This window comes from Agelaius phoeniceus, chromosome 15, assembly GCF_051311805.1.
Source record: "Agelaius phoeniceus isolate bAgePho1 chromosome 15, bAgePho1.hap1, whole genome shotgun sequence".
Taxonomy (NCBI): Eukaryota; Metazoa; Chordata; class Aves; order Passeriformes; family Icteridae; genus Agelaius; species Agelaius phoeniceus.
Genome location: NC_135279.1, coordinates 451,637 through 477,954, shown reverse-complemented (window position 1 = coordinate 477,954; position 26,318 = coordinate 451,637). Strand labels below are relative to the sequence as shown.

Below are 26,318 nucleotides of genomic sequence, written 5' to 3'. Positions count from 1 at the left end.
TGTGCGCGGGGTGTGCGGGGTGTGCGCGGGGTGTGCGCGGAGTGTGAGCGCGGTGTGCGGTGTGCGCGGGGTGTGCGCGGGGTGTGCGCGGGGTGTGCGGGGTGTGCGCGGTGCAGGTGCGCGGGGTGTGCGCGGTGTGTGCGGGGTGTGCGCGGGGTGTGCGGCGTGCAGGTGTGCGGAGTGTGCGCGGGGTGTGCGCGGGGTGTGCGGGGTGTGCGCGGGGTGTGCGCGGGGTGCGCGGGGTGTGCGCGGAGTGTGAGCGCGGTGTGCGGTGTGCGCGGGGTGTGCGCGGGGTGTGCGGGGTGTGCGCGGTGCAGGTGCGCGGGGTGTGCGCGGTGTGTGCGGGGTGTGCGCGGGGTGTGCGGGGTGTGCAGGTGCGCGGGGTGTGCGCGGGGTGTGCGCGGGGTGTGTGCAGGTGTGCGCGGGGTGTGCCGGGTGTGCCGGGTGTGCCAGCGAGCGCCGCCGCAGCCGGAGCCCCGCACCGCAGGTCGGGGCTGATGCTTATCACGGCCTCTCATCTCCCGAGCTGTGGATTTTTCCGTGCCGTGTCAGCCCCGCTGCGCGGAGCGGGAGCGCTGCAGCCTGCCCTGCGCTCCGCTGCCCCTGCCCGGCTCCGGGACCCCTGCCCGGCCAGCAGCCCCTGGGCTCCGGCGCTCAGCCCCGGCCGCAGCCCCGAGCCGTCCCCTGGCTGCAGCTGAGTCAGGGGTGACTCATTTGGAGCGGGCTGCGGGCGCAGCGAGTGCGCTCAGATTGGCTGCGAGCGCAGCTCTGGATGTAGGTGGCTGCGTTACACGCTCCGGCAGCAGCGCAGCTCTGCTCCGCGCTCCCTCCTCCTCCTCCTCGCCCTCCGTGCAGGATTGCTGCCTGAGCCCGGGCTCTGCTTCTCGCGGGAGGGCAGCTCAGGCGGCTCCGGTGGATGCGGGCTGCGGACGGCCCCGGCCCCGCTCCTGAAGGGGCTCTGCGCTGAAGATGGATGATTTGGCTCTCCTTGACCTGTTGGAGTGTCCCGTGTGCTTTGAGAAGCTCGACGCCACAGCAAAGGTGCTGCCGTGCCAGCACACGTTCTGCAAGCCTTGTCTGCAGAGGATCCTGAAATCGCAGAAGGAGCTGCGGTGCCCCGAGTGCAGGACCCTCGTCCTGGGCAGCATTGAGCAGCTGCCCTCCAACCTGCTCCTCATTCGCCTCCTGGATGGAGTCAGGTGCGGACAAAGCGTCAGCAGGTTTGGCTCGGTGCAGAGGTCGGGGGTCCTGTCGTCCCCCGCCTCCATCAGGAGAGTCCCCAGGGGGCTGCAGCTGCACCAGCACCGGCTGGCAACCAATCCCCGGATCCACATGGAGGGGGTAAGGAGGCTCTTACTTCTTTCTTCTGCCTATGAGCGTAGAAAGGTTCCTGCTGTGTGCCCAGAGCCAGGAACCTTCTCTGCTAGCAGCGCTGCAGAGTGCTTGAAGTGAGACTGAGTGTTTTGTGTGCACATTTGGCTGCTGTTTCCGTGTGATATTTGACTCTTTCCAGCTCACTACAGCAGAAAGTGACTCCCAGGCTGAGACAAAGCCAGCCTGCCCTTCTTACAGAAACTTCCCAGCAGCTCTTTTCTCCCAGAGTTTTCAGATGCTTCCTGGCTTTTGAGGGCATTTCGGGTGCTTGGACTTTCAGGCAGTACACTGCTTTTGACTGATAGCCATTAAGTCAGTAATTGCAGAGCTGTAACTGTTAGTGGTGGAGAAGGTATTTCCATAGCTGCACCTCAGTTTCCCCGCACTGGAAGAGAAGGGAGGGGGTGCCCAATGCAGCTGCTGTTGTTCAGTCCAAAGTTATTGGAAGTTCACTAGTTAAGGATTTTAAATTTGACTCACTTATGACTGTACCTAGGGATGATTTACTAGGCTAATTTTAAAATTCTAAGTTCTTTCCATCATTTTCTTTAACAATACAAAAGCTTTTCTTGAATAATGAGGACAGGATATTAGACCTGTTAAAAGAGCTTGGCTCAGTTGGAATTTAGGGAAGAGACTTGTGGCTTCACCTTTCCCACATTATATTCCTGGATTTCCATTTCTCTCACCTGAACTGCTCTGTACATTGCCTCTAAAGCTTTTTAATAACACTCAGCAGCTGGGCTGAAAGGGCTGCTGAGCCCCAGAGCCTGCTCAGAGCTCTGCAGGTCTGGAGGCACAGCACAGGTGTTGTGCCCAGGGAGCCGTGCAGGTGCTGCTGTGTCCTGTGGGTGTGAGCTGGCACAGGCAATCTCTGTGGTGTTGGTGAGGGATCTGATGGATCTCACACCAAACCAGGCATCCCTCAGGAGCTCCTGTCCCTGGTGTTCCCTCTGTGCAGCCTGAGCCCAAGGCACCGTCCAGGGAGCACAGGCAGGGACAGGGGCAGGTCCTTGGCTGGGGGCTCCCTCCGCAGGGCCCTGCTCAGGGTCAGACCCTTGCTGGGAGCCCCCAGCCCTCCGGGAGCTGTTGGGGGACAAACCCTGGTGCAGGGGACAAACCCTGCAACAGTGACAGCCTTCAGGCACTGCCACCCGGGCAGCATTGCAGCTGACAAGGAGAAGGTTGTAGATTGTCCAACTGGACTCTCCTGGCCCTGGATAAAAGAGCACAAATACACTTGTCTGGCTTTCTTCTCTCTCACTCATTTCATGTTTCTTTAACTGGTTCTCAGGACAGGTAGGAACTTGCTGCTGGTATATAATGGCAACATCCATCCATCCATCCATAGCTCCCAAAAGCTTTTAAGACCAAACTTAAGACCAAACTCCTGGGAATCAGCAGAGCCAGTGAGCACTGGGGGAGCTGTGGCTGGCTCCCTGGCACTGGGACAGCCCTCTGAGCTCCTGTGCCTCTCTGGGAAGGGATATAAAACACATTACACTGAAATACTCTTAGACTTAATTAGGTACTTAATTATAAAACACTTTGGAATCCTCTGCTGCGAGGTGAAGAATGCAACTATTAGTCACATTTTGGCTTTAGTGGTTTGAAATACCTGCATTCAGGACCAGACATTGCTTTGGGTACTCCAGTGGGATGTTAATGGGTTTGGAGCCTCCCCTGAGCTGGCACTCAGTGACAGCAGCACATCACCCAGCACAGCAGGGACACATTTGAAAGTGCCCATGCAGTGCAAAGATGAGACAGTGCTGAGGGTGACTTGTCACCACCCTACCCCTGGATGCTTGAGTTCCAGGGTCACCTGAAGGAACCTGGGTAAGCAGAGACCTGCAGATGCTCGTGAACCTCAGAGCAGATTCTCTCTGCCAGGAGTCACAGTGAGAGCAGCTGCCCTGCAGTGCTGCTCACCCCACCACAGCTCTCCCTGGGTACTGGAACTGCAGTGTCCATGTGCTGCTGCAGCACAGGGTCACAGCTCCCCAAACAGACTGCCCCAGCCTGCAAGGGCTGCTGATCACCCACCACCAGTGCTACAAAGCAGACACGACTGGTGTGCTCCACACAGCTCTGCAGCCAGAGCCACCACCCAGCCAGGATGGGGGCCAGCCTTGGCAGCTCTATAAATAAACTTCCTTTACTCCCTGGGGCTGAGAACATCGCAAGTTTGATCAAAGTTTCTCTCTCAGCAGAGAGGTTTCCTTGCCAGCTCTTTGCTCTTCATGCTCACGAGCATCCATGAAGGCAAAAATAAAACCAATCCCTCATCACCCAGCGAGCCAAGAGCTCATCTCCCTGTGAGCAGGAGGAGCCAGCAGGCCCCCGTGGAGCTGCTGGGTTAGCGCAAACACAGCCCTGCTTTGCAGGCAGGAATTTCCCAGAGCCAGCTGTTAAAAACCAGGGAATTTTCTAATTGCAGCCCATCCCAAGCGATTTATTTGCTGGCATTTAAATCCCTTTTGAACGCACTTCCTCCGAGCAGCCGTGGTGTGGGCACGTGCTGGCCGTGTGCACGTGGAGCAGTGCGGGTGCGCCAGGGCCCGGCCTGAGCCCGGCTCTGCCCCTGCTGCTCCTGGCCAGGCCTTCAGCTCTCCAACAGCAGTGCGGGGAGGACTTCGGATTTTCCAAATCTCCACATAAGAAACTGTCTGGAATTTAAGAATAAAGGGACTTGCTGGGAGGTGTATGCGTAAATAAGGCACGCTGGAGCCTTTGAACTCCGAGGAGCCGCCCCTGGCATGTGCCAGGTGTGGTCACAGCCTGTGCTGAGCTCCTCTCACCTGGCTGCAGCCCCAGCCGAGCTGGTGAGCAAGCAGAGCGTGTGTGCTGAGGTGTGCACGAGCCTCCCACGCTCTTCAGGGGGGCAGGATGACCCCTGCAAAACCCATCCAGGCACTGAGCAGCTGCTGGGGTGCTGAACCTGGTCATGCAGCAAACATGGGACACTGAGCCAGAGGAAAAAAGTTCCCAGTGTGACAGCTTGCCTTAGGAAAACACGGACCACGCAGATTTAACTGTGACTTGGGCTATTTTCTCTTTGCATGAACTGAGTGCTCAACACCCCCTTCCAGCATTTCATGGGAGATAGACAGATAACACCTCTATTGGGATAAAAATACTCTGCACTCCAACGTCCCACCTTCACACGGACGTCTATAGATAGTGCCTGCGTCTTGGTATTTTCTTCTCCTCCAGAGTCATCTCCAACTCCTTTCTGCCTTTGACAGACAGGACTTGGATTGCTGGAGCTTCTTGTTCAAAGCAAACTCCATGTTTGCACCTGGCAGAGGCAAGCAAGTTTCCTGGCCCCCTCACTGATCCAACCCCCTTCCCACCCTCCCTAGCCCCCAGCAGTTCCTGTGCAGTCCCAGCAATGACCTCAAAGTGTGTGTCCCATGCTCTGGGCTGGCCAGGAGCTCTGAGGTGTCACACACCCGCGGGTGCTGCCCAGGCCTGGGCTCTGCCTGATGTGCTGCTGCTGGCTCCTTTCCCCCAGAGCATCCTCGCAGCCTGGGGTGGGTGGGGTTGTGCCACAGAGCCCCTCAGCTGGGCACCGAGATGCTCCATGTGGCTGCACAATTCTGGGTGGCCTTACAGCCTTTCTGGAGGCAGGATTTGTCCCAGGTCTCCTCCACCACCGTGTCCCATCTGGGTTTGTCTCATTCCAGCAGAGCAAGGAGCTGCTCCCACAGTGCTGGTGGCACCTTGGACCAGGCATTGGTGTGTTCTCTCCCTCTGCATGCAGTTCTAGCACTTTTATCTACTACAAAGAGAGTCAACGTAGGCTGATGGACAATGCACAGCCCAGAAGCTGCATGAGCACCAGAGCCAGCACAGGCACCCCTGGGTGGTACCTCTGGCTCTGGAAACCCAAGGACCTCCACAGCCAACAGCAGGAGCCAGTTTCCCTGGTTTTACAAAATTAGGTACCAAGCTGCAAACACATAAAAGTGTTTTAATTTGTTTCCAAGGCAATGAGTCAGGCTCAGATGGCGAGTCAGGAATAGCACAGCAGGGCTCCTCTGCAGCTCACCTGCACAGTGCTGTGGTCAGGCAGGAGCCCCGAGGTCTGAGCCCCCCCTCACACCCTGCTGCTCACTGGCCACTGTCCCTGTGTCCATGGGGCCGGTCCCTGGCCCGAGTTTGGGTTTTCCCTCTGCAGGGAGGGCTGGGGAGGAGGCACCGTGCTGTGAGCTCTGCAGGCGCAGGGCTGGAGCCCCAGGGTCCCCACTGAGGGACAGGACAGCTGTCCCTGCTGCCAGCACTGGGCCTGCAGAGCGGCCAGGCCCTGTGCCCACTGGCAGAGCTGCCCACGGTGCCAGGGCTGGCAGTGCTGGCTGAGCAGCCACACCAGCCACACTCCCTTTCCCAGCACAGGAGGCACAGAACCAGCAGGGAGAGGGCTGGGGAGCAGCAGCAGGGAGCAGGATGCAGGTTTCCTCCCTGCACAGCAAACAGCCTCTCCTGAGAGGTGCTGCTGAGGCAGAGCATCGTGACTGGGCACGCCGAGGGCTGGCACCGTTTGCTTGGTGCAGCTCACACCCATGACACACAGCCCAAGCACTGCCCGGGCCTGCTGACAGCAGCGGGGCCCATCTGCTCCTGCAGCAGCCAGCCAAGGGCCTGGAGGGCTGGGTGCCCACTCTGCAGCCCCAGCTGCTGGGACCCAGTGCCAGCCCACCCCTGCCACATCCCCTGTGTCCTGTCCCAGAGCTGTCCCTGCTGTCCCCGTGCCTGCAGCTCTGCCCTCGCCCCACCAAGCCACGCTCAGGCCCAGCTCCAGCCCTGGGCACTGCCCCTGCTCACCTGGATGTCCCCCGTGGCCCACGCAGGCCCAGTGCAGCCCTGGGGCATCCCCAGCACGGGGCCAGGCGTTCCCCTGGGCGCTGGGGGCCAGCAGTGCCACCTCAGCACCTCTCACCCTCCCCATCAGAGAAGCTGCTCTGTGTTTTCTTTAATCATTTCTCGCGTTTTCCATGCCACCTTTGCATTCCAAAGCCAGGCCACGTTCAGAAGTGACATGGGCCTTGATGCTGTGGTACCCAGGGCTGTGAGTGGGCACAGGGGGTAGGAGCTCCCAGTCCCTCTGCACTGCCCCAGCCATGGTGCAGATAGAGCAGCACAAAAGCAGCTAAATCCACTCAATTCACATCCCCAGCACCTCCCCGTGATGGCCCAGGAGCAGGTGGCCACCAGCATTGGCCATGGCCAGGGCTGGGCTCCCATTTGGGCAGGCCCAGGGGGAGTGGGGGAGCTCCAGGGCTGACGTGAGCAGGAGGGACTGGCTCTGTTCTCCCTGGTGCTCACAGTCTACGTGTGCTTGGAAGACAGGAACAGTTCTCCTCAGGGAAGAAATAATGCAGAAACCACCCAACTGTCTGAATCCTCAGAATATAATTATGTGAAGAGATTGAAATGACAAGTTCACTTTTGAAGGTTTTGTTCTCTGTGACAAGGCTGAAGTTATCTCCTCTGCCGAAATGCAGAAAAACAGAATTGTAATGGCAATTAATTTACATTCAAATAGCTCTTTTCATCCACCTGGATCCTGCAGAGCCCTGAACGGTGCTAGCTGAGCACACAGGCAGGTGATGGGGCTCATTCATGCCATGGAGACATGGGCAGGCTGGCAGGAGGCTGGAGCAGCTCTCAGGAGTCAGGATGGATGGAGATGTCATTGATCATCTCCATAGGAGGCAGCGTGTGCCCGTCCTGTGGTGTCAGGGCTGGATAACAGCCGGCTCCAGGGCTCAGTGCCAGTCACAGCTCCTCAGGAGCAGGGGCTGTGCCCTCAGGCCTGTGCTGCAGTCACTGGCTGCCCCAGGGGGAGGCATCCCCTGCCCAGGGCTGTCCTGCACAGAGACCCTCCCTGGGGCAGCTCCCATGGCACCCGGACTGGGGCAGTCCCTTGGCATTGACTGGGGACAGGCACGGGGGCAGCTGCCCCAGGGCATTCCCTGCGTGGGGCTGGCAGAGCCAAAGCTGGGAAAGCAGCACTGCAAGCCCATCTGAGGCCATTCCTCTGGAATTCATGAGTGCCCTGCTGCCAGTCCTGAGGAGTTATTTCAGCTCGTTTCAGACAATCACAGGGTGCATTTCTGTGCTAGGAAGAGATGCCCCACATTGCTTCCTCACACACATATACGTATTTTTAATCCTTGTTTGGTGCAGAGGGAGACTCAGAGGCATTGGATGGCTGCCCAGCACAGCTGATGCCAAATGCCAAAAATAGTGAAAAAAATCAAATCTTTTCTCCCTTATTGGCCTCAAATCCACTGAGAATGGGGACAAGGAGTTGAAGTGCATCTGCCATGACCATCCCTGCTGGCAGAGTGGCCAAGGAGAGAGGTGGTGCTGATGAAAGGGGGGTTCTGCCCCACTCCTGGCATTCCCCGCTGCCTTCTCTCCCCAGGGCTGCCCCATGCTCTCTCCAGGCACCCCAAGGCAAGGAGCACCTGGGGCTTGGCCTCTCTGAGAGCCTGATGTGGCTCCTGGGTCTCACTCAGGCATGATGGGGGAGAAAACAGAGGGGAAAATGAGGCAGCATTGGAACAGTAACAGGCACCCCCAAAATGGGTTTCTTTGCTGTAGTTTCTCTCTCTCTGCTGGGCAGCCATGCTGTACACAAACTTGCAGCACCTTCAGCTGAGTTTTCACAAAGTGAAGCTCCCAGAGTTTTCTCTCTGGGCTGCTCAGACAGATGCCAAGGGTGCCCAAGGGACTGGACCATGTGTGCAATCCTGGGCCGAGCATTTTGCTGCCACCCTGCTAAAATGAAAGGCTGCTTTGGGCTGAGGAGAAGCAGCTGGCCACGCTAACGGGAGAAGGCTCCACCAGAAGAGAGCAGGTCCTGCTCCCCTGCCAGGGCCGTGCTCTGGCCTGGACAGCCTCTCCCTCTGCCCTCAGCCACCTCAGGCACTCCTTGTCTTTATCACGGGTTAATTAGCACGCCAGTTTCTGCCTTTGCAATTAACCTACTTTAAATAAAGCACAACAGATCCCTTGCAGAGGATCTGGGGCAGCCGGAGTGGGCAGGAACCAGCCCGAGCTGAGAGAGGAGAGGCTCGGCTCGGCTCAGCTCGGCTCGGCTTGGCTCAACCCAGCCCAGCTCGGCTCAGCTCGGCTCAGCTCAGCTCAGCTCGGCTCAGCTCAGCTCAGCTCGGCTCAGCTCAGCTCAGCCCGGCTCAGCTCAGCTCAGCTCAGCTCAGCTCAACCCAGCTCGGCTTGGCTCAGCTCAGCTCAGCTCGGCTCGGCTCAGCTCAGCTCAGCTCAGCTCAGCTCAGCTCAGCCCGGCTCAGCTCAGCTCGGCTCGGCTCAGCTCAGCTCAGCCCGGCTCAGCTCAGCTCAGCTCAGCTCAGCTCAACCCAGCTCGGCTTGGCTCAGCTCAGCTCAGCTCAGCTCAGCTCGGCTCGGCTCAGCTCGGCTCGGCTTGGCTCAACCCAGCTCAGCTCGGCTCAGCTCAGCTCAGCCCAGCTCAGCCCAGCTCGGCTCGGCTCGGCTCAGCTCGGCTCGGCTCAGCTCGGCTCGGCTCAACCCAGCTCGGCTCGGCTCAGCCCAGCTCGGCTCGGCTCGGCTCAGCCCGGCTCAGCTCAGCTCGGCTCAGCCCGGCTCGGCTCAGCTCGGCTCGGCTCGGCTCAGCTCGGCTCAGCTCGGCTCGGCTCAGCTCAGCTCAGCTCAGCTCAGCTCAGCTCGGCTCAGCTCGGCTCAGCTCAGCTCAGCTCAGCTCAGCTCAGCTCGGCTCAGCTCGGCTCAGCTCAGCTCGGCTCGGCTCAGTTCGGCTCAGCTCAGCTCCACTCAGCCCAGCTCAGCCCAGCTCGGCTCAGCTCGGCTCAGTTCGGCTCAGCTCAGCTCAGCTCAGCCCAGCTCAGCCCAGCTCGGCTCAGCTCAGCTCAGCTCAGCCCAGCTCAGCTCGGCTCAGCTCAGCTCAGCTCGGCTCAGCTCAGCTCAGCTCAGCTCAGCTCAGCTCAGCTCAGCCCAGCTCAGCTCAGCCCAGCTCAGCTCAGCTCAGCTCAGCTCGGCTCGGCTCAGCTCAGCTCAGCTCGGCTCAGCTCAGCCCAGCTCAGCTCAGCTCGGCTCAGCCCAGCTCAGCTCGGCTCAGCTCAGCTCAGCTCAGCTCAGCTCAGCCCAGCTCAGCTCGGCTCGGCTCGGCTCAGCCCAGCTCAGCTCGGCTCAGCTCAGCTCAGCTCAGCTCGGCTCAGCCCGGCTCAGCTCAGCCCAGCTCGGCTCAGCTCGGTTCAGCTCAGCTCAGCTCGGCTCAGAGCTGCAGCCAGGAGGGAGATGCTGGCCCAGGGTGCCCACCCAGGGGCTCTGCTGCCCGCCCCAGCCCCAGCATCATGGCTGGCCCTGCAGGGGGAAGTTGTTCTTTCCTCCACCCTACAAACACATTAAAAAGCAGGGACTCTGCGTGTCCTCCTGAAATCTTCAGCTTGCAGATTTATTTTGTGACAGGGCACATTAGTTGCTCCCTGTGGGTAGGTAAAGGCTTAGTTTGTGTCCTAAATAAAGTTGGGAAATTGATGGGATATTTTTGGCTCGGCATCTGAGAAGCCAAACAGAATTTATTTTAAAAAATTGGAAGTATCAAAACCTACAGACTTTGGAAAAAACTGACTTGGGTTGGGAGATTTGAAAAGGCAGAGAAGTGTGAGGAAAGGGTTAAAGAGGAGGGGAAGAGATGAAGGTTGTGAGTGTGGTTAGAGGAAAAAGGAGCCCATTCATCCAACCGTGCATGAATGCGAGTGGAGGGATGTGTTCAGCCAGAGCTAACACCACAAACGCACCTGTCCTGTCCCACCTGGGTTCTGGGTATTTGTCCCAGTCTACCCTGCTGTCTCATCCCTTTGCCTGCTGAAGAAAGAATATTCCAGACTCTCAGCCCTCTGTTGCTTGCTCCCTGTTCCCTGGTAGCACCAGGTATGCATTTCATTTCAGAGTTTCTCTTCTTTGTAATACATTTCCATAACTCGTTCATGCTGCCTTTAATGCTCTGCTGTATCCTGCCATTCCCTCGCATCCCAGACGCTGCTGCTCCTCCTTCCCAAGCCCTGTTCTCTGCCTTTGTGAAGGTCCCCTTGTTTTCTGGTTGCTCCTGGGGCAGCCCCTGCCCTGTTCTCCTCGTGCCAGTGGTCCCAGCGTGGTTCTGAAGGAGAGCTGCTGTCCCCAGCCTGTTCCCCTCAAGGCATGCCCACCTGCCCAGGTGTGTGTTTGCAGGGAGTCCCCATGGCCCCACAGAGGTTATCCCTGCTTTTCTGATGGAGACAGCACTGGCCCAAGCCTCCCTTCCCCGTTTCCTTTCTCCCAGAGATGTCAGTGTCACTGAGCCAAGCACATGTGTTCACTCTGAGCACAAATTAAGAGAGAGAATGACTTAATTAGAACTAAACATTAAACTAATTGCTTCCCATTTCAAAGACTTTGAAGTAAAAGCAGTACATGAAATTTTTCTCTTCTTGGTTCCTTTTCCCTAGCAGGCATCAAGGTTTGGGGATGCTGGAAGTGCCCTCTTTCCAAAACCTTAACTATTCCCATGGGAAATTTGATCCTTTCCACACTTCTGGAAACCCAGGAAAAGGCTGGGTTAAACCCACAGTCACACGTGTTACAGCAGGGATGGAGCCAGGGGAGCACAGAACCTGCACTCACCTTGCTCTGCTGCCTTCTCCTGGCAGGTGACAGCCACCAGCTGGGCTGGATGATGGCTGTGACCTCCAGTCCTTCTGAAATACAAATATCTGGGCCATTAGAATAGATATTGTGTTGGAGGAGCCCTTATAGCAGGCAATAAGATCCCATGGGAAGAGCAGTTTAAGGCCTTAACTGTTTCTTAATATTCTTAAACAAGTCCAGCCTGCTTTTCATCTTGATACAAACTTAGCATAAGTATTTGGGAGCTTGTCTTCATTAGTAAAAGCCATCAAGGAAGGATGTGGGTAGTTAATCCTAATAAATGCATGCTTGAGCCTTAGACCTCTGCATTTTTTTCTCATTAATTACGAGTGCTTTTGGGGAGCTCTGTGTGTGTGTGACGAACGCAGGGGCTGTTTCTGGTCCCGCAGGTGCCCCGCGCCAGGGCTCTGTACTCGAACCGCGGGCACAACCCCGGCGAGCTGCGCTTCAACAAGGGCGACACCATCGCGCTGCTGCGGCAGCTGGACGACAACTGGTACCTGGGCGAGCTGAACGGCGCCAGCGGCGTCCTCCCGGCCAGCTCCGTGCAGGTCATCAAGCAGCTGCCCCTGCCGCGCCCTCTCTACGGCCTGGAGCTGCGGGGCCGGGACAAGGCGGACGGCAAGGACATCCTGACCTTCCCCAAGGTACCGCCCGGGCCAGCCGGGCCCCGCAGCTCCCCGGAGCTCCGCTCTGAGGCTCCCCCGGCCCCGACACTGCAGCTCCCCTGCCCCGCCATCCCCCGGCCAGGGCACGCAGGGTGCCACGGGTCCGGAGAGGGACGGCGGCCCCGGCCGGCGCCAGCCCCGCGCTCGGGGCCACGGCTCCAGAGACTTCCCAGCCTCCCCTCCCTGGCAGAATTTTCCTCCAGCCTCCCCTCCCTGGCAGAATTTTCCTTCCAGCCTCCCTTCCCTGGCAGAATTTTCCTTCCAGCCTCCCTTCCCTGGCAGAATTTTCCTCCAGCCTCCCTTCCCTGGCAGAATTTTCCTTCCAACCACCCTTCCCTGGCAGAATTTTCCTTCCAGCCACCCTTCCCTGGCAGAATTTTCCTCCAGCCACCCTTCCCTGGCAGAATTTTCCCTCAGCCTCCCTTCCCTGGCAGAATTTTCCCTCAGCCTCCCCTCCCTGGCAGAATTTTCCTTCCAGCCACCCTTCCCTGGCAGAATTCTGTCAGCACTGGTCTAGACATTAATTGTGTTGTGCACTTTAGCTTGAGATGCAGGGTGTACATGGCACCAGCACCAGTTCCTAGAAATAAAATTAATACTTGTAATGCCCATAATTACAGCAAGCTCTGCTTTGTGGCTGTTTTATAGGAGGACGCAAGCAAAACATCTTATTTGGAGTTCTAATATATTTTTTAATGTCTTTTCATTTAATGAAATCATTTTAGCTTCAGTAATGACTTGTTCAAGTCTGGCAGTGAGAGACACAAGTTAGTTAAGGGACACATACAGCCACCAAGGAATTAGAAATTAATTCTAGAGAAGGCAAAGGTAGGGCTACTGTGGGAGACACGAGGCTCTCCTGGCTCTGACATGCAGTTTGTGCCCCATTTTATCATGTCTTCTGGGACTTAGGCAGAAAAACATTTCCAGTTTGCTGACACACAGAAATGACAGGGTGGCCATGGTACATGTGTAGCTACACACACACTGTGGGCTTTAAGCCTTATTTTGGAGAGGGGAAATGAGAAACCAGCCCCTGTTGTAAAATATCAACATCTGAGAGCCACCTGTACCTCCCCTGCCATGGTCTCCCTGTCCATCCCCAGCATCGAGCACATTGCCTGCCACGAGTGGGTGAGAATCCCAAGTTTTGCAATTCATTAATGTCAGCAGTAAATCATGATTAATTCCTGTGGCAGCCATGGTGGTGAAAAACGCTGTCACCACATGCCCTTTGCTACCAACACCCTGATCAGCAGTTTCCAAGAAGTACTGAGTGAACACTGCCCATATGCAAACTCAGGGCCTGCCCCTCCCTCATCAACCCCAGTCCTTGACAAGCCGGGAGTTTTTCAATGGAAGCAGCACCAAGCCATGCCCTCAGCTGCAAGATGCACCCACGTGTGCCAGCACAGACAGGGAAAGGGTGACGAGTCCAAACATCCCTTCTAATTCAGAGTTAGAGTTATTAAGTGCAGCTCTCCCAGCACCTCTGCCAGCCAAAGCTCTGGACGAGGAGTGTGTGGGGGCAGGACTCATCCTCAGTAGCCCCTTGTCTTAGCACAAGTTTTAAAAACCACTTTTAATTTTGCCGTCAGCTTTGAATCGGGAATTTTACACCCCGAGTTTGTCAGTGACACCAGCTGAGAGAAATGACAGAGCCCCAGGATGTTAAAGATAGCTCGGTAAAGGTAACGCCGCCTGAGCCCCGGCTGCCAGAGGGAAGGGAGCAGAGCATTGGGGGCAGTGCCGGCTGTGGCCCTGAACCCGCGTCCCCTGTTGTCTCTTGCAGCCAAGCGCAGCCCAGCAGCTCCTGCAGGCCACCAAGGGCCACTGGTCGCCCCCGCCCCGGGCCGCGTCCCTGCGCCCGGCCAAGGCCCAGGCGGCGGAGCCGGCGGCGCTGCCCAAGGCTCCGGAGGCGCGGAGGAAGAGCTTGCGGCAGTTCTCGCTCACCACGGCCCTCAACACGCTGAACCGCATGGTGCACGCCGAGCGGCCCGCGCTGCACATCAGCCCCCCCGTGCTCATCAGCTCCAGCAACCCCAGCGTGCCCACCCAGAGCTGCGAGAGCGCCGAGCTGCCCTGCGCCGCCCCGCTCCAGGTGAGGCAGCGCAGCCCCAGCCCGGGCTGGTCCTGAGCACGGGGAGCCTGGCGCTGAGCTCCACACCCAGGCTGACCCTCTGGAACTCAGCCACTCCAGTCTCATTCCTTCTTCCCTCTCCGGCTGAAGATCTGAGCACAGAATCTTCACAGATACCTGATATGGGAGAAAAAGGGGGTTTTTACATTTATATGGCATCTTTCATAGTGAAGGTTGCTCCCACCTTTTCTAGAGCAGTCACCCAGCCCCTGGCAGTCCGTGTCCAGGCAGGAACACCCAGCAGACACTTTGTCCTGGGCACCAGCCTGCAGAGAGCTGGGATGTGATATCCCAGGTTACAGAGGGGAAATGAAACAGGAGTTCCATAATTCAGCTGGAACTGTATCTTGTCTCACACCCCAAAAGGATCTCACCCAAAAGTCTCAGTGTGAACTACTGCCAAGAGCAGCAATGAGAGAGGGGACATGTTATGGTTTGGCCTTAGCAGGGTTGGAAATCTCTTGTTTCCAATCAGCAGTGCTGCTCCCAGAGGTTTGCAGGGGAACCAGTGCCATTTCTGGGCCTGCACAGGACGCAGCTTTCCTTTCCCATCTCTGGGTTTCGATGCAGCTTTCCTTTTCCATCTCTGGGTTTGGGCTGCAATGACTGAGCTGCAATGCTGAGACCCCTTCCCAAGCCCAGGTGGGCCCTGTCAGGGTGGCTGGGAGCCGAGGGAGCAGGGGCTGCACCCCAGGACAGCCAGCAGCAGTCCCTGGACAAGGCAGGGCCCAGGGGCCGTGCCAGCTGCAGGGCTCCCGCCGCGGGACCTGGCATTGCCAGCACCAGCAGCAGGTCGGACTCCTCTCGGCCCATAAAAGGGAATTCCCAGCGCTGCCCCAGCCTCCTCCCCCTCGGCTCCCGCTTCCCCTCGGCTGCCAAGCTCAGCTGGAGCCAGAACCGGTCTGCAGGGCTGCGGTGGCCGTGTCTGTGCATGTGCCTCTTGTGCAAGCGGCCGTGGGGGAGGGCAGCGGGGCACCCACGCCCTCCTCTCACCGCTGGAATCTCCTCCCAGCGCAGCCCAGCCGATTCCCTGTGCTGGCAGTCCTGGCTGGCTCTGACCCAGAGCTGCTGCTGAGCCCCGAGCTCGGGGAGCGAGCGGATGGACCCACAGCTGCCCCCAGCACACCCGGCTCTCCTGAGTCACAAATGTGGAGCTGGCAGGGCCCCGTGCCCAGAGCCCCGTGCTGGGATGGGCAGGGCTCCCCTCACCACCAGGACAGTCCCAGTAGGGCCTTGCCTGCGTCAGCAGTGCCGGGGTCACATTGGTGACACGCTGGAAACGGAGATGGAGCAAGAGAGGGGTTTCAGGAGAGGCAGGGAATTAAACCCTTTGTACTTACAAGGGCTTGCAAGGTACTCGTGGGAGATCAGCAAAAGTGAGTGCTGAAATCAGTTGTACGTGACTCGAAAATATTTCTCCCAATCTTTTTTCCCCCCCGCGTGTTGCAAATGCAAAGGCAGCTTTGAGGATGCTCTAAGTGATGGCTGCTCCTAGGGACAGGGAACACAGGGATGAAAAACGTGGAGCTTTCCACCCAGAAGGGGACATTTCAACACAGTTCCATCAGGAAAAACAGCAAAAGGCTGGTTTTTGTTCCAATGCAGAAAAGGCTGGTCATTTTGTTCCAATGCAGAAAAAAAACAAACTCCAAATATCCAAATTTCAAGAATTTTGATTATGGTAATTAATAAAACAAGATTATAATTTCCAGTCAACTTTATGAGCACCTGGTCCAATCCTGCCTGGACTAGAAAATGAGGAATGCAGAGAAGGTTTGAAGCTGACCTGCTACTCCAGGTCCGAGACAGAAGGTGGAATTGCTGGGGTGTTTTAATTAATTTAATTTACTGGAGAGCACCAGGGCGGGTGAGTCACTTTACTTTTTCCCTAGGTCCTTGCCAAGCCAGTGCTCCAGCACCGCATCACAGACATGACCACTAGAAATTAGATTTGAAACGAACATGAGATTAAAGCCCCGGCTTGCATCATTTAGATGCTGTGGTGGCTGCTGGAGAGCGCAGCTGCCGCCACATCCAAGCGCGGCGCGTTCCGCTGCCCGGAGCTTCTCGGGGCGCCGCTGCTGCTGCCACCAGCGCTCGGAGCTCCGTCCTGGACAGGGACCGCGCTGCCGCTGCCACCAGGGCTCGGAGCTCCGTCCTGGACAGGGACCGCGCTGCTGCTGCTGCCCCCAGGGCTCGGAGCTCCGTCCCGGACAGGGACCGCGCTCCTGCTGCCACCAGGGCTCGGAGCTCCGTCCCGGACAGGGACCGCGCTGCTGCCGCTGCCACCAGGGCTCGGAGCTCCGTCCCGGGCAGGGACCGCGCTGCTGCTGCCACCAGGGCTCGGAGCTCCGTCCTGGACAGGGGCCACGCTGCTGCTGCCACCAGGGCTCGGAGCTCCGTCCTGGACAGGGGCCACGCTGCTGCTGCTGCCACCAGGGCTCGGAGCTCCGTCCTGGACAGGGACCGCGCTGCTGCTGCTGCCACCAGGGCTCGGAGTTCCGTCCTGGACAGGGGCCACGCTGCTGCTGCCACAGGGCGCAGGGCGCAGCAGGGCACGGCCAGGCCCCGCCGCGGCGTCGCCTTGAGCGAGGGCCGGGCTGGTCCGGACGGGAAGGAGCCGCTGCTGGCAGCTGCTCACCCGGGGACGCTTTGAGCTGCAGGAGGGACTGCCCGGCAGGAGGGACAGGAGGGACAGAAGGGACAGAAGGGACAGAAGGGACAGCCCGGCAGCAGGGACAGCCCGGCAGGAGGGACAGAAGGGACAGAAGGGACAGAAGGGACATCACCATCAGCCCAGCGGGGAGATGAGGAGGGACAGGGAGTGGGACCAGCCCAGCGCTGCTCGTGGCCTCAGGGGCACAGCAGGGACAAGGAGCCACCCTCCGGCACAGCGCAAGGCACTGGTCAGGCACAGGTAGCTCAGAATCGGGGCTGCAGTTCCTCCCTGGAACACCAGAGACCCCGAGAGAGCCCGGAGGGGACACTGTGGTGGCTGGTGCCACCCTGCAGGTGCAAAATGACAGTGGGGAAAGGACCAGGTGGGGATCCATCACAGGGGCTCGATGATCCTGGAGGTCTTTGCCAGCCTAAACGATTCTGTGATTCTGAGTCTTCCTCTTGTTGCCTGGTCTTTTTCTAAGTCAAATGCTCCAGACTCTTCCATTTCCTGAAATGTCTCTGATGGCTTTTTGAAGGGTGGGTGAAGCCAGTCAAGTGTTACTGTCCTCCAGTGGCTGAAAGCTGATAACCAGATCAATACTTTGTTTTCTCTGTTTCCTTTCTCCCACAGGTCTACCCCACACCAGCAGCACTTGGACCCCCAGCAGCCATCGTGACCCTTCCCCACCTGCAGCACCACGGGCCAGCTTACCTGTACGTAAGGAAACTGGGATGTTTGGGTGCCATTTGCTGTAGCCTCAGCAGGAGCCAGGCAGGAGGTGCAGACAGAGCAGAGCACAGCTGGGATCCAAGGGCAGATCCATGTGGGAATGTCCCTGGCTGGTCCAAGCCAGGGTGGCAGAGGTACCACAGCTGAGTGCATCTTTCTGCCTCACTGCAGGTTCTGTGGAGAAACAGTTCTGCCTGTTTGCCGACAATATATTTTAGGGTTTTTTAAGCGTAAAGAAACTAATTACTCCTTAAGTGCCTCTAGTTATTTATCCTGAAACCCTCATGGCCACTGGTGTTTTGAACAATCCAATTTCTGAAAACTTTCATGAAGTTAAAATTTGCAGATAACGCTCTATGGTGATTACATCAAGGTAAGATTCACCACCCTGGCATTTAGTAAAGCATCTGAAATAACAGCAGCATCACAACACACTGTTTACACAGCACTCAGCACCCCTGGTGCAGGCCAGGCCGTGGGAATGCTGGTGCATTGACCCACACACACCATCATCAGTCAGCCAAGACTCCAGCACACAAATAATCCAAAGGACAAGACAACTCCCAAGACCTTAAAATAATTTGCAGAAGGACGGTGTGAGAGCGTGGCACCAGCTGCCAGGTGTGCACAGGGGCAGCGTCAGAGCAGCCCCTGCAGGGCCTCCCCTCCTGAGGAGCCTGAGCAGCCTGAGCTGGGCAGTTCCTGAGCACACCCAGAGCCCCTGAGCACACCCAGAGCCCCTGAGCTGGGCAGCTCCTGAGCACTCCCAGAGCCCCTGAGCACTCCCAGAGCTCCTGAGCACTCCCAGAGCCCCTGAGCGCACCCGGAGCTCCTGAGCACTCCCAGAGCCCCTGAGCTGGGCAGCTCCTGAGCACACCCAGAGCTCCTGAGCACTCCCAGAGCCCCTGAGCGCACCCTGAGCACACCCAGAGCCCCTGAGCTGGGCAGTTCCTGAGCACTCCCAGAGCCCCTGAGCACTCCCAGAGCCCCTGAGCACTCCCAGAGCTCCTGAGCACACCCAGAGCCCCTGAGCACACCCAGAGCTCCTGAGCTGGGCAGCTCCTGAGCACTCCCAGAGCCCCTGAGCACTCCCAGAGCCCCTGAGCACTCCCAGAGCCCCTGAGCACACCCAGAGCTCCTGAGCACTCCCAGAGCCCCTGAGCGCACCCTGAGCACACCCAGAGCCCCTGAGCTGGGCAGTTCCTGAGCACACCCAGAGCTCCTGAGCACACCCAGAGCCCCTGAGCACACCCAGAGCTCCTGAGCACACCCAGAGCCCCTGAGCACACCCAGAGCTCCTGAGCTGGGCAGCTCCTGAGCACACCCAGAGCCCCTGAGCACACCCAGAGCCCCTGAGCTGGGCAGTTCCTGAGCACTCCCAGAGCCCCTGAGCACACCCAGAGCCCCTGAGCACACCCAGAGCCCCTGAGCTGGGCAGCTCCTGAGCACACCCAGAGCCCCTGAGCACTCCCAGAGCCCCTGAGCTGGGCAGCTCCTGAGCACACCCAGAGCTCCTGAGCACACCCAGAGCCCCCTGGGCTGTGCCAGCCCCAGGAGCCACCCCTCACACACACTGGCCCAGCAGCTCACACCTTCAGAGGCTTGTGCTGAACCGCAGGGAGAGAGAAACCCTTCTGAGAGTTCTGGGGTAGCCCTGGCTATCCCAACAGCCCATCCATTGTTTGTTTTGTAAATAACACCTGATACTTGTGGTGCTGGGCTGTAACTCATTGATTCTTGGAGCAGATCACGTTCCCCTTGAAAAAAACAACAGTGCAATTAAATGTGTTACACTGCAGACAAATTCAAGTTCTTTAAGGAGCAGATAGGGAAAAGTTTTGAAAAATACACCATTTCTTTTGCTGCTGATTTGCTGTGTGCTCACATGTGGGTCAGAGGGAAGAACGAAGCTTCAGCTCCTGGTCCCAGTCCCAGAATCACAAGAGAGGTCTAGGGGGGACTTCAGACTAATTTCTAGTCTCATTTCCTCACTACCCTGGAGTGGAGCCATGTATCTCCTCCTACCTCCTGCTCTGTCCATTCTCCGTGGCCTCCAGTGGCTGCCACTCCTGTCCTTGTGCTCCAGTCAAGGAGAAGGAGGCAGGGAGGCAGGGAGGGAGGAAGGGAGGCAGGGCAAGAGTGGTGCTCTTCCCTGGGCCTCCAACACCTCCTGGTGATGCTCCAGGCAAGCAGATCCAAGGCCTCTGGTTTCAAAGGCAGAGCTGCCTGATGCTATCTTGAACACGCCACCATAACTGTGCTCTTTCAAGAGCTTTGCCTTAGGATAGGTACTTGTCAGGCCCTGATCCGTGTTTCTGGTGGAGCACTGCTGTGTGAGGTGCAGAGCAGCAGTTTCCTCCTCCCCAGCATTTGTCACCCTGGGCTGGCACTTCTGGGACAGAAACCGTCCTCATGAGCTGCTTTGTTCTCTATTCCTGCTGGCCCTTCTCTTGTCCATGTCCCCTTTGGCCTGAGGCTCCTTCCTCCCTGCGAGTTCTCTCCACAAACGCTCGATGCAGCCCTGGCTGAAGGGCTCAGGAACATCCTCCCCCTGCCCGGTTAAACCAGAGCTCCGCGGGGCTCCAGGCACAGCCAGCGGCCTCCTCCCCTGCCTGGTTAAACTGTGGGGTTCCAGGCACAGCCAGCTTCTCCTCCCCTGCCCGGTTAAACTGAGGAGCTCCAGGCACAGCCAGCTTCTCCTCCCCTGCCCGGTTAAGCTGAGGAGCTCCAGGCACAGCCAGCTTCTCCTCCCCTGCCCGGTTAAACTGAGGAGCTCCAGGCACAGCCAGCAGCCTCCTCCCTGCCCGGTTAAACTGAGGAGCTCCGGGATGCCCCAGGCACAGCCAGCTTCTCCTCCTCTGCCCGGTTAAACTGAGGAGCTCCAGGCACAGCCAGCTTCTCCTCCCCTGCCCGGTTAAACTGAGGAGCTCCAGGCACAGCCAGCTTCTCCTCCCTGCCCGGTTAAACTGAGGAGCTCCGGGATGCTCCAGGCACAGCCAGCTTCTCCTCCCTGCCCGGTTAAGCTGAGGAGCTCCAGGCACAGCCAGCTTCTCCTCCCTGCCCGGTTAAACTGAGGAGCTCCAGGCACAGCCAGCTTCTCCTCCCCTGCCCGGTTAAACTGAGGAGCTCCAGGCACAGCCAGCTTCTCCCCTGCCCGGTTAAACTGAGGAGCTCCGGGATGCCCCAGGCACAGCCAGCTTCTCCTCCCTGCCCGGTTAAGCCGCGGGGCTCCGGGTGCTGCAGCCGCCCTGCCCGGGCAGCTCTGCCTCCCCTCACAGCCTCTCTCCCCAGGTGCGTGGCTCTCCACTCGTACGCGGCGCACGGACCGGACGAGCTGGAGCTGCAGAAGGGAGAAGGGGTCCGTGTCTTCGGCAAGGAGCAGGACGGGTGGCTGCGGGGCATGTCCCTGGTCACCGGCAGGGTCGGCCTCTTCCCCAGCAACTACGTCACCCCCCTCTTCAGGTCTGGCACTTCTTACGTGAAAATGAACGGGGAGAGGGAAGGGTCACGTAGAACTTGGGGTTTTCTTGTTTCCACAGAGAACCCATGGCAAGGCATCCCCCCCGTACTGACAAGGGACCCCCCAGAACTGGGCAGGGCCAGGGGTCCCTCGGCAGGTGGGATGGCACCCGGCAGCCCTCGCCCTTCTTTTCCAACAGGAAATCCAGTCTCTCCGACTCGAAGATGCCTTCCCTGTACACCTCATGGACGCTGTCCACGTCCTCGCTGTCCTCGCAGGGGAGCGTGTCCGAGAGCGGCCCGCGGCAGAGCCGAGCGCTGCGGCCGCTGCTGCTGCCCGTGCCCATCCCCTGCCCCGGCCGGGCTCCGGCCCCGCTGCGCCGCGGCCGCGGCAGCACCAGGAGGAGTGAGTGAGGGGGGGAGCGGGGGGAAATGGGGACACATCCCCTGGAGTGAGTGAGGGGGAGCAGAGGGAGTGGGGACACATCCCCTGGAGTGAGGAGTGAGTGAGTGAGTGAGTGAGTGAGAGCGGGGACACATCCCCTGGAGTGAGTGAGGGGGAGATGGGTGGGGAATGGGGGACACATCCCCCAGAGCACACCAGTGCTGCGGTTCATGGACCCTCAGCCCCGCTTGGCCCCGGCTCTGGGGAATTCGGGAATTCCAGGGATGTGACTCAGCATGGAGAAATTCCTGTAAAGCTTTGTGCAGAGCTCGGTGGTTATATTCTCTACCAGGAGGCCGCACGGTTTATCTTCATCCCATACACCCTGTTTTGTAATACACTTCCAGGAGTATTTGGGGAGCCAGGTGTGCGTTCCCAGCTCTGGCAGCAGAGCAGCTCCCGGAGGCAGCAGTGCCGTGGCAGGGGCCACTGTCGGAGCTTTTACAGCCGGAACCGGTGCCGGGGCACAGGGGCGGGCACGGGGTGGTCCCTGGGAGCCGCAGCCCCACAGCCTGCGGTGAGCGGGGCTGTCGGTGGGGGCTGCCCATAACCGCTGCTCTCTCTGCTCGTTTTGGACTCCTGACTAAACGCCTGTCCGTGGTCCTTGCTCCCCAGACGGATCCCTGCAGAGGCCGGGCCAGGCGGGGACCCCCGTGCAGATCACCGGCTCCCTCAGGCGCCCCACGGCCGCGGGCCGAGCTCAGCACTTCCAGCTCTACCCGCACAGCCCCCCCGGCGCTGGCACGGACGAGACAGCGAAGCCAAACTCCTCCTATGAGGCTGCCCCGGCGCTGCTGGTCAGGGCAGGGGAGAGCCGAAGCCCCTCCGTGTGCAGCTCGGTGATCCTGGACGCCAAAGACCCCTCGGTGAAGAGCGAGGCCGCTCCAAAGCCGCCGGCGTCGGCCCCGCCGTCCATCCTGGTGAAACCAGAAACCTCCCGCAACAGCGCCGAGAAGGTACAGAACCCCCTGCCCCAGAGCGTCCCCGCGGAACCCCAGCGGCAGCCAAAAGTAGCCAGAGCCAAACCCCCGAGGGCTTTGCTCCATCCTCACCCATTTCTTCCAGTAGAAATCGGGGCGATTGACACATGCCTTAGGAAATCGGGTATTGGTGCTGCTGAGCAGCTGTTCAGATTAAGCTCTGAAGAAAGGCAGGACTGCAGGGGCTCTGTCCCTGTCACCAAGCTCAGTCGCAAACAAATCTCGAGACGTTTCTGAGGTCATAAATTGGGCAAAAATCTGTGAATTTGGGAGCAATGCCACAGAACTGGTGTCAGGCAGAGGTTTGCAGAACTCCCCCATCTCCCTCATGTGACTTGGGCTGAGGCACTTAGAATGGGAATTTCTTTCCCTTTTGGCAGCCAGAAAGAAATTTCATAAAGGTAAAATCATTCTGAAAATTGCCCTTGTGACAGCTCCCCTCTCCCACTGTACCCAAAGACGCGCCCAAATCGTTCCACATGCCCCCAGAAGCCCAGCCAGCCCCAGAGCTCCCAGGCAGCTCAGCATCAGCAGAGAGAGCCCGCGGCTCTGCGAGGGCAGCAGCTCCCGGTGCCTCCCGCTCCCAGAGCAGCTCCTTGGTCTGGAGGAGCTGCCGGCACTGCTGAGCTGCTCCCCGGGGCTCTCTGCCACCGACGCGCACCACCCTGGGCTGCTCTGCGGGCCCGCTGAGCCCCGCGGGGCCCGGCCGCCCCCCGAGGGCATCCCCCGGTTCCGCAGGGCAGGGCAGGGCAGGGCAGGGCAGGGCAGGGCAGGGCAGGGCAGGGCGGGCTCCGCAGCGCCCACCTGACCCTGGCCCCTTCTCGCTGCAGCAAGTGAAGACGGTGAGGTTCCAGAACCACAGCCCGCCGCCGCCCAAGCGGCACAGCCTGCAGCCCTCGCCGAGGCTGGCCCGCAGCAGGACAGAGCCCGGCCCCGAGGCGCTCCTGCCCGAGCCCCGCCTGGGCCCCGAGCTGCTGGTGCTGTACTCGCCGCGCCTGGGCTCCAGCCCCCTGCACCCGCGCCGGGCGCTGCACCCCAAGGCGCTGTCGCTGGACCTCTCGGGGCAGCTGACCTTCCCCATCAAGAAGAGCTACAGCAGCATCTCGGCAAACTGAGCGGGCAACGCGCGCCTGCTTCCTCCCCGCTCCTGCTCCTCTCCCTCGGCGCCCGGCCCCGCACCCTCTCCCCGGGCAGGGGCCGCTGCTCCCGCACCGCCGGCACCTCGGGAGCTGCGGGCACCTCTGAAGGACCCCGAGCCCCAGGGCTGCCCGAGCGCGGGGAGAGGTGCCCGAGCAGGGGGAGAGGTGCCCGAGCACGGGGAGAGGTGCTCGAACACGGGGAGAGGTGCCCGAGCAGGGGGAGAGGAGGTGCCCGAGCAGGGGAGAGGAGGTGCCCGAGCGCCAGGAAAGGTGCTCGAACACGGGGAGAGGTGCCCGAGCACGGGAGAGGTGCTCGAACACGGGGAGAGGAGGTGCCCGAGCAGGGGGAGAGGAGGTGCCCGAGCAGGGGGAGAGGTGCCCGAGCAGGGGGAGAGGTGCCTGAACACGGGGAGAGGTGCCTGAACGCGGGGAGAGGTGCCCGAGCAGGGGGATAGGAGGTGCCAGCAGGGGGATAGGAGGTGCCCGAACACGGGGATAGGAGGTGCCCAACGCCGGGAAAGGTGCTCGAACACGGGGAGAGGTGCTGGGCTCCGCGGCCCCCGCAGAACCGACGTTCCCCAGGTCGCTGCCCGCGCTGCAGTCCCCGAGCAGAGGCAGGGCAGGAAGCGTGCAGGTATCGGAGGGAGTCACACTTGCTTTGGTCTCCTCAGGGCTGCAGGAAAGCCCAGAGATCAAACACCGGCTCATTACCTGCCTGCCTCAGGATAAAGAAACCATAAATCAGAATCAGTCAGCTCCCGGCTGATGGTTCATGCTGCCTTTGAGGGGAGGGGGTCGCTCAGATTTTTTGTTAGGGTGGTTGCTTGCTTGCTTTTCTCATTGGTTTTAGCCCAGGAACTTTAACACAGAAGCCTAAAAGGTGATTTGGAAGGCAAAGAGCCAATGGAAGGGGCTTTGCCCTCCCTGCAGTCACCCAGGCTCTGCAGTGAGGGCACTGAACCTCCCTTCTCCTCATTGCTTGTTTTCCTCTGGTCACCTGTCAGCTACCTCCTGCCCATGAGCTCCTTCCAGCCCGTTCCCACCACCCTCCCACTCAGATGTGGCTGTTGTAAATATCTTAAGTGGGATTCATGGGTTTCAGATGCATGAAACACTGTCCATGTAACAGAGAGCAGAACTCAGAGCTCACCATGCCCCAGACCCCCTCTGCCCCCCAGCCCCAGCTCTGGTTTGCAGCTCACCCCAGGCCAAGCATTCTCCTGTGAATCCCAGGGAAGCCAGCAGAGCTCTGCTGGCTCACAGCTGTGCCTGCTCTCTGTCAGTCTGCCCAGCAGAGTTTGGTTTTCATGCTTAGTTTCCATCGCTGGTTTATCATCGGCAGTTCCCAGCCCAGCTGCAGGCACCGGCTGCCCTCTCCTGACAGGAGGAGCTGTGCTCCCTCCAAAACTGCCCTGAAATCCCATCCTCGGTTCCCTGCCGACAAACACGGGGAAGGAACTCCACTGGTCAATGGAGACTCCTCAGAGAAGGACATTTTTTCCTAAAACTACACAAAGGGAATGGATAAAACAATTCACTAGACCACAGCCCCCGGACCTTCCCTCTTGCAGACTTCCCGTGTGTGGAGCAGGGAAGCTGGGCCTGCCTGCGGGGTTTCAGTGGCACAGCGAGCTCCAAGGCACAGCCCTGCTCTCACTCTGTGCCCCCTGCCAGAATCCCTGCAGAAACACCCCGCCAGGCTGAAAGCAGGCTCTGTGCCCAGGTGGGAAAGGTGGCGGCAGCTGCAAGATGAGGGCGAGTCCAGCTCTGCCACGGCACCTCAGAGACAGCTGAATGCCTCGGGGGAGACGAGCTGCCTCTGTGCTCAGGGCTCCTGACATCCTTTTTAAACTGAACCAGAAAGCAGCTGGCTCTGAGACACATCCACATATCCCAGCACAGCATGAACAGAAATGCACAGAATTGCACTCAGTCCACCAGCCCCTCGCTCCCTCCGAGAACTAAGAATGCAAGCACTGGCTCCAAAACCTTTTAGCTGGAAACACGAGCAGCCTGGGACTGTGTAAAATCTCACATTTATCATTCTTAGGAGGTTTATTCACTGCCCAACAATCACTGCAGTTAATTTGTGAAATGGGTGTTGGAAGTGTAATCACACCTCTAGACTTCTCAGGTTGTTATAAACTTCAGGATCTGTCCCATTCAAAAAGCAACACTTCCAAATATTAATGAGATCAGTGTTTAGAACCCCAAACTGTCCATGGAGCCCGTGGGAGCTCCCCAGGCTGATCCCTTTGTATTGTTTCCAATGGGAAGCACTGATGGATCCGAGACTGCCTGGGGACAGCACACGAGGGACCCCAGTGCCAGGCTGGGGAGGACTGTAGGGGAATGAAGGGGGAAAAGATCTCCCTGCACCAAAGCTACAGCCAGAACAGAGCCTACGGGCAGAAGGGGCCAGCAACAGTTCCCTAATCCTTTACATGACCAAGCAGGGAGTTCCATTGTCTACTTTCTGCATCCAGCACAGGGAATGCTCCAATTAAAGGTTACAGCCAGGTCACCATCAGTGAGAAAGCATAAATTACTATTTTTACATATATATCTTAGAAACAGTAGGATGTATAACATTTGCTTAGTTGGTGATGGGTAGGAAGAATAAATAATGTTTAGTTTATTGTTCAGAGACACTTGTACAAATTCAGGGATGCTGAATATTTTTTCCATGAAGTGAAGTTCATTTTTTAAAAAGGTTTTTTCAATTCAAGGCACTATTTGGGAGAAAAGTCAATAAACAAGAAGATACTAGTTTCCTGTTTTGTATTAATCCTCAGGCTATTTATTTTGTATTTCTGTAAAAAAAAAAAAGCAATGTTTAAAGATATTTTAAGTTTTCAGAAGTTTATTCATCTAAGTTTATAGCACTAATGCTTAGCTCTGTAGCCTGTAGATAATTAAATTAATTGGGGCCAAATGGATTACAGCCCCTCATGCACTGCAAGCACTGGGGAGTGCACTGGGGAAAATGGGGCTCAGGAAAGATTTGGCACCCACCGTGTGAGACACCAGCCTGT

At 58.5% G+C, this 26,318-nt stretch overlaps 1 protein-coding gene across 16 annotated transcripts; it reads left to right on the top strand.

The window, feature by feature from the left end:
- The first annotated feature begins 411 nt into the window (after positions 1-411).
- SH3RF2 (SH3 domain containing ring finger 2) lies at positions 412-26,128 on the top strand. Of its 16 annotated transcripts, XM_077186543.1 has the most exons (11): positions 412-1,341; positions 11,451-11,708; positions 13,522-13,830; positions 17,162-17,244; positions 20,552-20,722; positions 20,920-21,125; positions 21,780-22,120; positions 22,975-23,468; positions 23,512-23,533; positions 23,574-23,678; positions 23,760-26,128. In XM_077186543.1, the coding sequence occupies exons 1-8, from the start codon at positions 970-972 to the stop codon at positions 23,257-23,259; spliced, it is 2,025 nt and encodes a 674-aa protein (XP_077042658.1). In that variant the 5' UTR covers positions 412-969; the 3' UTR covers positions 23,260-23,468; positions 23,512-23,533; positions 23,574-23,678; positions 23,760-26,128. The 16 variants fall into 16 exon arrangements, with proteins under 16 accessions (XP_077042658.1, XP_077042664.1, XP_077042653.1 ...); XM_077186549.1 differs by lacking the exons at positions 23,512-23,533; positions 23,574-23,678 and adding an exon at positions 23,719-23,741 and having other exon boundaries at positions 22,975-23,448; positions 23,786-26,128; XM_077186538.1 differs by having other exon boundaries at positions 22,975-23,448; positions 23,509-23,678.
- Positions 26,129-26,318: the final 190 nt, after the last annotated feature.

Excerpts from the sequence above, each read along its gene's own strand:
- SH3RF2 (XM_077186546.1), top strand. The coding sequence starts at position 970 with ATGGATGATTTGGCTCTCCTTGACCTGTTGGAGTGTCCCGTGTGCTTT. Across the intron at positions 1,342-11,450 it reads CCCGGATCCACATGGAGGGG|GTGCCCCGCGCCAGGGCTCT; the intron begins GTAAGGAGGCTC and ends CTGGTCCCGCAG. Across the intron at positions 20,723-20,919 it reads TACGTCACCCCCCTCTTCAG|GAAATCCAGTCTCTCCGACT; the intron begins GTCTGGCACTTC and ends CTTTTCCAACAG.